This window comes from Anneissia japonica, unplaced genomic scaffold (assembly GCF_011630105.1).
Source record: "Anneissia japonica isolate Jap-2015-1 unplaced genomic scaffold, ASM1163010v1 scaffold287806_len661372_cov189, whole genome shotgun sequence".
Taxonomy (NCBI): Eukaryota; Metazoa; Echinodermata; class Crinoidea; order Comatulida; family Comatulidae; genus Anneissia; species Anneissia japonica.
This window is the reverse complement of record NW_022743067.1, coordinates 344,936-356,957: the sequence shown is the minus strand read 5'-3', so window position 1 is coordinate 356,957 and position 12,022 is coordinate 344,936. Positions and strand designations below refer to the sequence as shown.

Here is a 12,022-nt window from a genome sequence, read left to right as displayed (position 1 = left end):
GAATATAACACATTTTCCTATTATCATCACATAAGCTTAATCTATAAATGCATATATGATTGAGGCAAATTATATTTCATTAAAAAAATTTGCAGTAAAGTGTGATGAAATTAAATTGACTTTCGCACTTAGTCAAATAAGACAGAAATATAACAATGGGAAATGTACTGAAAGTGATATTTTACATTGTACAACCACTAGTTATCTTTAGTACGACGAGAGAAATATACGAAGAAATGTATTGTATTCCGAATGTAGTGCATATAATCTATAACTTCTTCCTCAAATATCTTTAAAGCAACGTCTACCTCGTGTTGTTCTATATCGCGGATTATGACATCATCAAGTCTAAATCGTCGTTGTACCATCATGTCTGAAATTGTACAAAAAGATAATTGTCAATACGAACTGTCTTTATTGCATTTACGATTGTCGCAGGCTTTTATTTTATCTACGTAGGCTTAGTGTTTTAGTGTTGTCTCACAGGAAAGTTAGGTCTACGTATTACAGAATATGCATCCCATCGAATAATAACAATAGTTAGACACGGGAACATTTTCAAGAACAACAATGATACATGCATTTTGCATAAATGTGCCAGCTATTAGGCCCTACATTACTTTCAAGTTGGAATAGATAATTAGGCATTCGGCATAATTATGAAACATCACTGTCGATTTGAGGCGTACGTCGTGTACTTGCAAAAGATTCATTTTTATAACAAATTTAAACCAAAGATTGGAGGATCGAACCCGGCCCGTGATGAGTAACTACATATCCTAACCACTTGACGACCTGGATTGTTATATTGTGTCATTATTATTATTGGGTCGGGATACTGGTATTTCAGATTGTTGGGTCGGGATTCCGGCATTCTAAAAATGGCTTTCGGTGGTTTCGACAAACAAGGTTACACTGTAAAAACAGCAGGAAAGATTTAAACGCAAAGCTCCACGCAATATTGCCGTAAAAGTACAGCCTCCCTACGGTGTGATTATTCTTTGAAAATGTATAAGTAGGAGTTTGAAACGGATCAGAATTACCATACTTTTAGTTATCGTGGTAACAAAAAATTTATTACAACAGCGACAACATGAACGAATATTCCAATTTTACGTAAATTAAACATTTTATTTGGGAATTATAATAGTATATAGTATATGTAGCATAAATTTTCTAATTAGTGAAATATTAGTTATGCAAACGAGCAATTAGCATCTCCATGCACGTACCAAAAAAACAATAAGCTCCCTTTTATTACCATCTTGCATTGTGCAAAGTTTGAAACCAGACTTTACGAAACTTTAGTTATCGTGGTAACTACAGTAGCCTAACTTAACTGATTAGTGAAATATTGATTATGCAAATGAACAATTAGCATTCATACACGTAGCAAAAACAATTGGCTCTTCTTATTACTATCTTGCATTGTGCAAAATTTGAAACCAATCAGACGTACCAAACTTCAGTTATCGAGATAACTACACTAAATTAGCTGATCAGTGAAATATTACTTATGTAAAATGAGCAATTAGCATATTTACACACGTACCAAAAACCATATGCTCTGTCTTGTTACCATTTTGCCAGTTTTTTTTTTACCAGTTTGAAACCAATTGGACTTTCCAAACCTTAGTTGTGAAAATGACAATGACAACGACAAAGACGACGATGACAACGAAAAAGACGACGACGACAAGTACAACGACAACATGAAGAAGAACATAGACAAAAACAATAGTGATATTAATAAAATTCGACAGATTATCGCCGGAAATTGGCAACAGTACCAACAAATGAACAAAGATTCGGTTAGATTACGGGGTTCGATGGAATTCAGGTGGACCACTCGCATTGGAAAACCTGTGTTGCGACGATTTTACCAAAAAAGGTATTACGCTCAAAGGCCAGGACCTAATTTTAGCAGTGTGTTGATAATTATTTGTTATTTTACTAAATGAGCGCTCACCAACATTGTGACTGCTGACATTACTAGGCCCGGGCAGTAACATTTGGCTGAAGTTCACAGGCAACTGGTGCAGTTTTTGCTGCGGCATAACGTATGAGGTGGCCAGAAGTTGTCGGCACAGCCGAGGCCTAGACAAATCCTAACTAGTTTTTTGTAGAACCATATCCACATCGGTGATCTGTAATCATTACAGATGGTTTCGACTGCTTAATTATGCGGTAGAGACGATGCATTTTACAAAAAAATATCGAATAAACAAAATAAACTAGAAACTATGTTAAATAGAATATGAACCTAGTCTTATCATTCCTGGTAAATCTGAGCTCGATTGGATCATGCCTTTTTTACCCAGTAAAACGTTTGACGCTACATTTAGGAACACCAGACCCTGCATTATGCAAACGCACATTGTGCAAAGAACATATGTTTTTCGTGACAGAATTAGACTTTAAAGCCAGACTCTGAGGGAAAAAGGTCTTGATATGTTGTACTTTTTCACAAAAAGCCTGGTGATAAGAATTCACTAGTTTTCGAGAAAGTGCCAGATAAAAAAGCTTTTTATCTTATTATTTCTCATAAATAAAACATGTGTTTTTAAATTTAGCAAAAAAAGCCATACAAAATAAGTTGTTTAGTAAATTTGTGGTCCTAACATTAACACAAATGTGTCATCATACACATCATTTCATAGATAATATTAATAGCTTTCATATCATACCAAATATATATTTTAATTGAATCTTCCAGTGATGGACTAGCATCAAAATACTATTTTTTGGTAAAAACGTGTAAAATTTGCCATTTTTTGGTCAAATTTGGCACTTAAATACAAAATTCAGCATGGCAACACCCCATTCCGTGTGAGGCAAGAGCAAGTGATGAGTAGTCACCTTGTTGCCAGCTTGTAACAAATGATGCCTACGAAAAAAACATTTTTGAGTACTTTCAATCTGATGGCCACCCGCCTAATACCCCCATTCACTGTATCAGTAGGCTTTTGGTGTAAAATTGTTTAATATAATATATGTCTATTTCACCTAATAGAATATTCATAAAATGACGGTAATTTCCCGTATTACTACTTTCACGATTTCCTTAAGATGTTAGCGAACTTTTAGCTTTTGAGTGTTGATTCTGGAATGATTTACAAATGGTTTAGACTGCTTGATCATGCGGTAGGGACGATGCATTTTACAAAAAATATCGAATAAACAAAATAAACTAGAAACTATGTTCAATAGAACATGAACCCAGTCTTATCATTCCTGGTAAATTTGAACTCGATTGGATTGTCTTTTTTTATCCAGTAAAACGTTTGACGCTAAATTCAGGAACACCATACAGACCCTGCATTATGCAAATACATATGTGCAAAGGACATATGTTATTTGTGACAAAAGTAGACTTCAAAGCCATGCTCTAGAGAAAAAAAATGTTCTTGATATGTTGTACAATTGACGAAACCTCGGGAGCGGTTAATGAGCGGTTAAGTGCTTTTTGTGTCAGAAAAATCAGTTGTACAACATATCAGAAAAAAAATATTTCCCTAGCTCTAAATTATTATTAGTGACTGAAAAAAGTTGGAATGTTGACTGAGCGTTATTGTTCCTGCTTCTTGTGCTAAATCCACTTTGTTGAGAACTAAAAATTGTACATACAAACAAAATTTTAAACCTGTATTTAAAGCTCTAATTTATCGATAAATATTTATATTTTACCTTGATGTTGCTAAATCGTTGTTAAATAAAGACAATTAAAACACAAGGTTCTTTCTAAATGGTATTATTGCTGTCTCTTATACACATCTAGATGTGTATAAGAGACAGATATATATATATTAAAAGTATGAATATATAAAAATATGTTTTTTTAGATTAGATATAATTTGATACATTATTTGCATTGATTCTCATATTGGCCAAATCTTATCCTAAACAGTATTAGCTATTCCTTCTCAACATTTTCAGCGACTTTTCTTTGCTCCCGGGTTCCGAACTACATGAGATGTACTCCCTACTGGTGGTATCGGATGCAACATTGCATCATGATGGTTGTCACTACGAAGGAATTGTTTGACAGTAGGCTGCATGCGATTTGATGGTCTGGTGGATTGTGGTTCATCCCAATGCGATCGTCCGCTCGCGTGCTTGTTGCGAGTTACTGTCAGTTGGTTTTGGGGCCTATCACCAGCTTTAGATTTGGCGCTTGTATTCCAAACAACATTCTGTTCACCACGATGAGATCGCCGTTCATGGGTTTGAGATGTTCGTTTATGTGATGGATTCACCACGCCTTTTCCTGTCATTTTACCTGCCGTTGTATTCACACTGGCAGACCTAACATGTGGATTAGTATCTATAGGCTTGGAAGTATGTCCAGCCGTAGGCACTGAATCCACTCTCTTCTTCGAGTTTAATTGTCTCTTGTATGCTTCCATCGAAGCAGAATATAACTGGGCATTTTTGCCGATGAAAGGAAGTATTTCCTTTGGCGGATCGTCGAAGTTTGACCCATCGAAGGTGTCATCATTAGGTTCACTGGAGTGTGTAAGAGTACCACGGTCAGTATCTGCGTGCCTTGAATGTTTCTTAGTATTTATTTTTTGGTTGGAAGAATTCTTATTAAGAGAATGCGTTCTCTTGTCGTTATTTACTTGCATCATAACAGATTCTTCTACACCAACGTTCTGTTCTTTAGGAACAACCGACTTCGAGTCATTTTGTTTACCAGCGTTGTGGAGTGGACGCATGACTTTTTCCTGTGGATGGTTTCGAGATGGAGATTTTGTGGATAACTTCTGATGTTTGTCACTCTCTTGGACTGAGTCTGTGTCTTTAATCAAAGAATCCAACATCGAAGAAACTGTAGAGGCATTCAATGGCATTTCAGGATGTACCTTATGTTCTTTGCCTTCCGTTTTTGAATTATTAATATTCTTTGTCTGCAGATCAGAGTGGGATTCCAAACACAGATATTCTTTATTGCTTTCACCATTTTCTGAACAACCTTTTTCACCAACAGCGTCGTGGTCTAATGCACTTACAGGGTTTTCCTCACTGCTACTGTATGCCAAGTTGTTTTGATTGGCAGACGTAATAACATCTGGCATGACTCCCGTGCCACTCGAGGATTTGATTTCACGCTCCGAAAGAAACTGAACTGCGTAACCGTCATTTACGTCTTCATTATTTGTTACTTCATTGTTGTTCTGTTTACTTTGACGTTTCTGAATTTTACGGAAACTGACGTTTAAAGACTTCTTTCTGCCAAAGGCTTCTTCGAGAAATAAGTCATCATTAGCTGACGTGGGTGTGTGTTTAAGCTTTTTTCTTACAAACAGGCAACCGATGGTAACAATGCTTACTACAAAGACAATCGCTGCACAACTAGAACCGATAGCAACACCTACATTATTACCTTTGACAGCTTCCATAGGAGGTGGAATTAATGATGCTGTAGTAATTGACGGTGTCACTAACGCAGGCATTAGAAGAGTCACTGACGTAGTCATTACGGTTGGTGCAAATTTTATAGATGGTTCAGATGTCATGTCTGAAGAAACTGTTATACGTCTACCTGGCAATGTTATGTTAATAGAGCCAGAGATCAAATCTGAATCCACTGCTTGGCACGTAATAACTGTGTCGTATTCATTTACGATGACTTGGAAACGATTTCCAGTAACTCCACTGGTGGCAAGAACGTCATCCCGATAAAATGTATATTCAATGTCACCATTTCCATTAGTAGCGCATTCAACTAGAATACTATCTCCTGCGGTGGATATAGGGTTCAATGATATATTCAAACTTAAATATATTGGTCCAAATTCGCAGGTATTTGGCATTACGAACGATTCACTAGCGGTTCTACATTCAAATATTTTATGGTTGTGGGCTGCTGACGTTACGAATGTGTAATTCAGCGTATGTATAGTTTCTAACTCTGAAAATATTTTGTATGCAGTAACCTGCCCGTTTAATAGCCATTCTAGTGTTGCTGTTTTTTCTCCAGGATCAGAATGGCACAATATGCTTACTTTTTCATTCAATAGGAATGATGGCGCTTGATCAGGACAAACGGGCGTTGGTAAATAGAATACTCTTAATGTGCACTCATAAGAGGGAGACGAAAGTATCAATTCTGGATTCGAAGCCATGTAAACACGTACTTGACAAAGGTACCTCCCATCATGCTTTCTTGTGACATCCGTAATAAGCAATTCACTCCAGAGATCCTGGCCCTCAAACGTCGAATTTATTTCAATATTTTCGAGGCCGGTTCCATCTACGATTTCGTTACCGTCAGCTATCGTCGCAGAATCTTTTAACCAAAATATCTTTCCCTCGAATCCAATGTCTATATATGCCAAACAATTTAGACGTACGAAGCTTGTTTCGAAAGCAGATGTCGATACTGGCCCAACACGTATGGATGATTCTGCTGAGCAACGGTCATATTGACAAAAGGCTATCACCAAGAATAGTACAAGTATTACTATTGGTTTTAATCTGGGATCCATACTGCTAGTCGTATCACAACTACGTATTGGCAGAAGTGTTCGACATGTTTTGCCGAGTTATAGCCTATGTACTGCTGAATCACTGAAAAAACTTAATTCTAGCCATCGTGTAATTATTCGGTTGGAAAAAAGACAATAACTCTGAGCTGAATGATATGCTCTACTGGTTTACTGTTGTCTGATGCGTATTATTCGATTAGCTGAACCATACATACTGATACAACACTTTATAGCGCTAGGCACAGCGAAGGCCATAGGTAATCCTTATCCACCGCCATAATATACAATATGAAATCAGTTGTATTGGAACATAAACATTTCGAATAAAACTGATAGAGGGCGTGATGTGTGTTATTTACCACATGAAGCAGAAAGTAAAGAATATTATGTTTGGTGAACTACTAAACAGTGAAATATTTCAATTTTTATTTGAAATTTAAATTGAGAACAAAATCACCCTCCAATTTAACAATTGATAAACTTTAATGACATTTGTATTATAAATTAGTAATCGGATTTGTTTCTATGGAGTATCATTAAGTTAACACATTTCACCCTTTTATGAGCTATTTAATGTTTTAACTGAATTTTGTTACTTTCTCAGTATTTTGTAACTGAAAACTATAAAATGAGGACTATTAAAATACCTTTGTGTCCTTGAGATCTAATCCATGATACTCTCCCTTTATAACACGATTTAATACGCTTTTTCTCGAATAATAACCAGTGCTTTAAAAAAGCACCGCACTGTAACAGGCCCATGCGCAAGATTTTTATTGGGTAGGGGCGAATTTGAGAGTGGACCGAAATGGCTGGGGGAGTAGAAATGCCTCCGGCGAAGTCGGTAATTTGAGGTCTTATTAAAATAATTTACAGATTGAGGGTGTGTAACACCTCAGCCCCAGCCATGGCTGGGGCTGAGGTAAGTAAATCTATGATTATGGCACCTAGTTGGCAGGAAGTGACTTAAAATTGAATACAAATTTCTTTATTTTTTTAAAAACGTTTTTGACAAACGTGGGGGGAGGGGAGGGCCACCACCACTGGGAATAGTGCAGCACAGTCTAGAAGCACAGATACATTAGGGGAAATGTCATCATCACATCCTTTCATCCTTCCAGTGGATGGAGCCTCATTGATAATCGCACAATAATCTGATATATTTGTCTAGACAACCAATACTTTTTCTGTATTGTTTCTGATGTTTCTTTGTGTACTATATAGGGTCTGTGATATTTCTTGCTCTGACATTCGCAATGGACCTTTCCACTAAGCCCCGCCCCTTGGATATTGTGCTAAGGTCCCACAAGACGACAGTGTTAAAGCATACGCCAACACGTGCGTTTGTGGGACAACACGTGTGTTTGTGAGACGCGTGCGTATTCCTAGCGCTGTTCTGATTAGTCAGTTGTTAAGTTTGATTGACACTCCGGAAAGGTATATTGCGAACGGTGCGTAGGTCTAAATCCGCGCCTGTTGTATCAAGATGATATCCGAGCGAGAATAAAGATGATTTTAGTGAAACCTAGAAGTGAGTTTGTACCCGGTGAAACATTGACATGCAAGCGGCGGAAACACTAAAATTCGTCAAAAAGCTTATAAATACAGATAAAAGTCGTTCCTTGTACGACGAATTAGAGTTAGTCCTAGTTGAAAACTGCTCTGATTGGTCAACTCCCCCCTCCCCCACCGCGTACGAGCCTGGGTACATGCGCTTTTGTTTTGTTAAGCGTCCTACGTCATCGTAAATAACGTTTATAAAGAAATGCTTGTCTTGATTGTTTTATTTATTTATTTTAACACTGTATGCATTATATTTAAAAACCCTGCTTCTCAAAATATCTTATTACACACAAGGTAATATATACTCTCGATTAAGCGCCACGGCGCTTAGCGAAAAAAAAAATCAGGTTTGGTGCGGCGCTTATTCGAGTTACGGTATACTGTATTGATATGTCTCAGTTCTAATATTTTAATAAACTCTAAACCGTCTTGCAGCAATGCTATAGGCTTAATAATACATTTTGAACTATATAGGGCATTCCAACCCTGGACTTTGTGCCCTCTCTATGCAGATACCTTAATTCGAATAAAACAACTGGTCTTCCGCGCAATATTTTGCGCATACGTATTGAACAACATCATACATACATATTGAACAACTTCATACATACTTACAGCATACGTATTGAACAACATCGGAGTTACAAGTTGAAGAGGGATGCAGAGGACCGAGAATACTGGAATATGACCTCTTCAGGGACCTGCCTTAGGCATGTCACATGTATTTGTCAAATCAAATTTGATAGTCTGGACAGGAATTTGATCTGTCTCTTATACACATCTAGATGTGTATAAGAGACAGCTTATATATATTCAAGAACAAGAACAAAAACATTTACTGAATTCTTATTTCATATAAATACAGTATAAATCTTGGCATCAAACACTTCAAGTGACAAGAAATCTCAGAGTTGAAACTTTAAATAAATAATGACATATATACAAAAGATAAACAATTTTGCTGAATGTAATAGATATAAAATGTGGGTTACTAGTTCAGGTAAGGCTTAAGGCGACCTATTGTTTTCTTAGCTTAGTCAAGTTCCCAAAGGCCAACACAGCAAACATAATTCAAACCCTGGTTAGTAATATATACACGCGTGCTTTCATCGGTCAATATCATAATTTCTTAGCCTCGCCTCCTAAAATTATTCATCGTTAGGCCAAATATTTACTTGCTGGCTTGCCGATACACATACTCGTTAGCCACGGACAATGAGCGTTTGATGAAGAAATCTGTTAGCGCAGTAACTAATTATAGGCCTATTATGGATTCCCAATTCATATGAAGTATATCAGTTATGTATTTATTGTAAATGGGATAAATAAAGAGTATACTTCATAAATACTTCAGGCAAATTGCCCAGTTCCTTGGGGGCATTCTGTTAACCTCTTTGAGGTGGCTTTCCTACGATGTCTTTCAACATCAACTGTAACAAGAATTAAAATCCACATGATCACAATCGCCATTCACCTTTTCTTGAGAAGCTTCTTCTTGTTTTCTCTGGTTTCTTCCAGAAGAATGGAAAAATAACAACCTTGGTCTCTATGTTCTTATCTGGTGAAGGTAATTCTCCTACACATGGGTTGGAATTGGAAGTGTTTGTGTTACGTTCATAAAAACGTCATCATCATCCAAATTATTACTGCCGTCTCCGTGACTGTATTCTTGCACTTCTGGTGTTAATTTAGGTAATTTGACATCCTTATCCTGTTCACAAACAGTAAAACCGTTAAAGGCAGTCTCTGTCGCTGTCTTACATTTATCCGGAAATTCATCACCGGTATTACTTTCATTCCAAGTGTTATCTGCCATAATAGTTGTTGATGTTTCATTTAGAGGAACCGGTTTGTGTCCTTTATTAGTTTTTCGTCGGACGAATAGTAAGTAACCTGCAATTCCGCCGAGTACAATCAACACCATGACAGCTAAAATCATACCAACAATTAAAACTGTATTTGACCCGTCTGCATTATGCAGTAGGCCTACTTCAGTTAAATCTCCTGGATTAGTTTCCGTTGTCTCCAGATTTGCTGTCGAGTAAGTAAATGACACACGCTCTCTGACAGAGACAGATTCTGCTGGTGTGGATATCAGAGAAATATCTGGAATATCCTCAACAATTATGATTCCATTTGCACATCTACCGGTATAATCCTTGAAGTATGGACTTGTTGAGTTACAACCGATCTCCTTCCCGATATTGCTTTCTGTCACTGTAAATGAATGTGCGATTCTAAGTAGGCCACCGTCTTCTTCCGATAGTAACTCCGTCGCCAACGGGTTATGCAAAATCTCTCCGTCGATAGTCAATTTCAAATCCACATGAGGCTTTCCCTTTTCACTAACGCACTCGACTGTGATCTCCGATCCAAGAGAAGTTTGTTTTAGAATAGAACATTCAGGGTATTTTTCAGTGGGTGTGTACATAACATCTAGTGAAACTGGAAGATTTTCTTCTATCTGAAGTGGTTCTATACAGGAGAAGGAGAAACTAGATCGTTTGCATAGTGAGCATGCGTAATTACCAATGTCCTCTTTCTTCAAATCTTTAATTCCCAATCTGAAGTCTGTCACATCAAGTGATACCGGCAACCCTTGAATTGTATACCTATACAGTTCGTCCTCATTAATAAACTGCTTAAGGTTCTCTGTGTTTACAAGCTTACGTTCTGTGATCACAATTCCAGACCTTCTCCATGCAACTGTTAATTCCTGTGCTGTTAAGTTGTTGTAAGCATTGCATGATAAAATTACCGATTCACTTTGGTTTGTCATCTGGTCGTCCGAGACAGAAATCAGATACGTAGAATATACAATATTAACAGTTGATAACAAAATTAATAGCTTTACGACCGTCGTTACGGGGCTGCGATGGCCATCTGCAGTCATTCTGCTAGCCTTTCCTATAAAAAATACTGTGGTAACCGGGTTGCCAAATCGGTGGGAACTTCTGGTTACTTGCTAGTGCTAGCTTAAGTGTGATTCACTGGTTACTTGCTAGTGCTAGCTTAAGTGTGATTCACAGTGCAAATACAGAACGTCTTGTTTACTCCAGACCGTCTGAGAACGTATACCCATTGCCTATCAAATTCAGGGCAAATATTTAAACAAAACCATTATGTCAATTCCGGTTATCGCTCCAGCGAGCGAACAACAGTGAACTCTTTTCGGCATTATTGCCCAATTTTCATAATACACAAAATCTATTACAATTACATGTTTGTTTTAGGGACTATTCACGCAGGATTGGGGTTTCGCAAAGGTTCTCGTTATTTGCATAATAAATGCTTAAATTTGTAGTCGGCTTTAGTTGGCGTTCCATAAACAAGAGTTTCTTATTTATATCCAAGGAGCGTGAAATTATGTTACAATACATAAACACAACTACCGTACTGAACGAATCAACATTCACGTACGGTTGGTCCCACCGTACGTGAACGATTCAACATTCACGTACGGTGGGACCAACTCGGTATTCTAGATGATAGATACGGTAATTAAAACCAAGATAACAGTAAAATGTATTTTCACTGTTATTTTAAAATTCCTTTATATTCATGTATATAAGATCTGATATTTGACCAGGATCTCCCTCGTTCTCTCTCGCTTTCCCTCGTTTATGTTCAAGTTCTATATTTCGTAAAGAAATAGGTCATACGTAAAAAATACATGATAAAATATTTAATATTCGCCTTCAATAAATACAAGATCAAAAAAGCCTAGTCAGCTTACTCAACGATCCTCATTAACAATACTCTATAGGCCTTTTATGAGTCATCAAACATATTAGGCCTATTCATAATAAACACAGCCGAATACTGTACCTAAACTGTTAACAGTGGCGTATCTAGAAGTCTTGAAATGGGGGTGCTGATGGGTTGGGGGGAGGGAGTTCGATGATCAGTTGAGGGGCGCTAATTCGCAAAATAAGGTGATTTTTAACTACTTGACCATGATTTTTTTC

At 37.2% G+C, this 12,022-nt stretch overlaps 1 protein-coding gene across 2 annotated transcripts; it reads right to left on the bottom strand.

The window, feature by feature from the left end:
- Positions 1 to 3,801: 3,801 nt before the first annotated feature.
- Positions 3,802 to 6,880, bottom strand: LOC117119349. Of its 2 annotated transcripts, none has more exons than XM_033264141.1 (2): positions 4,729 to 6,880; positions 3,802 to 4,689 (listed from the first exon to the last, which is right to left on the bottom strand). In XM_033264141.1, exons 1-2 carry the CDS (start codon positions 6,489 to 6,491, stop codon positions 3,933 to 3,935), a joined length of 2,520 nt encoding a protein of 839 aa, XP_033120032.1. In that variant the 5' UTR covers positions 6,492 to 6,880; the 3' UTR covers positions 3,802 to 3,932. The 2 variants fall into 2 exon arrangements, with proteins under 2 accessions (XP_033120032.1, XP_033120031.1); XM_033264140.1 differs by having other exon boundaries at positions 3,802 to 4,692; positions 4,732 to 6,880.
- Positions 6,881 to 12,022: the final 5,142 nt, after the last annotated feature.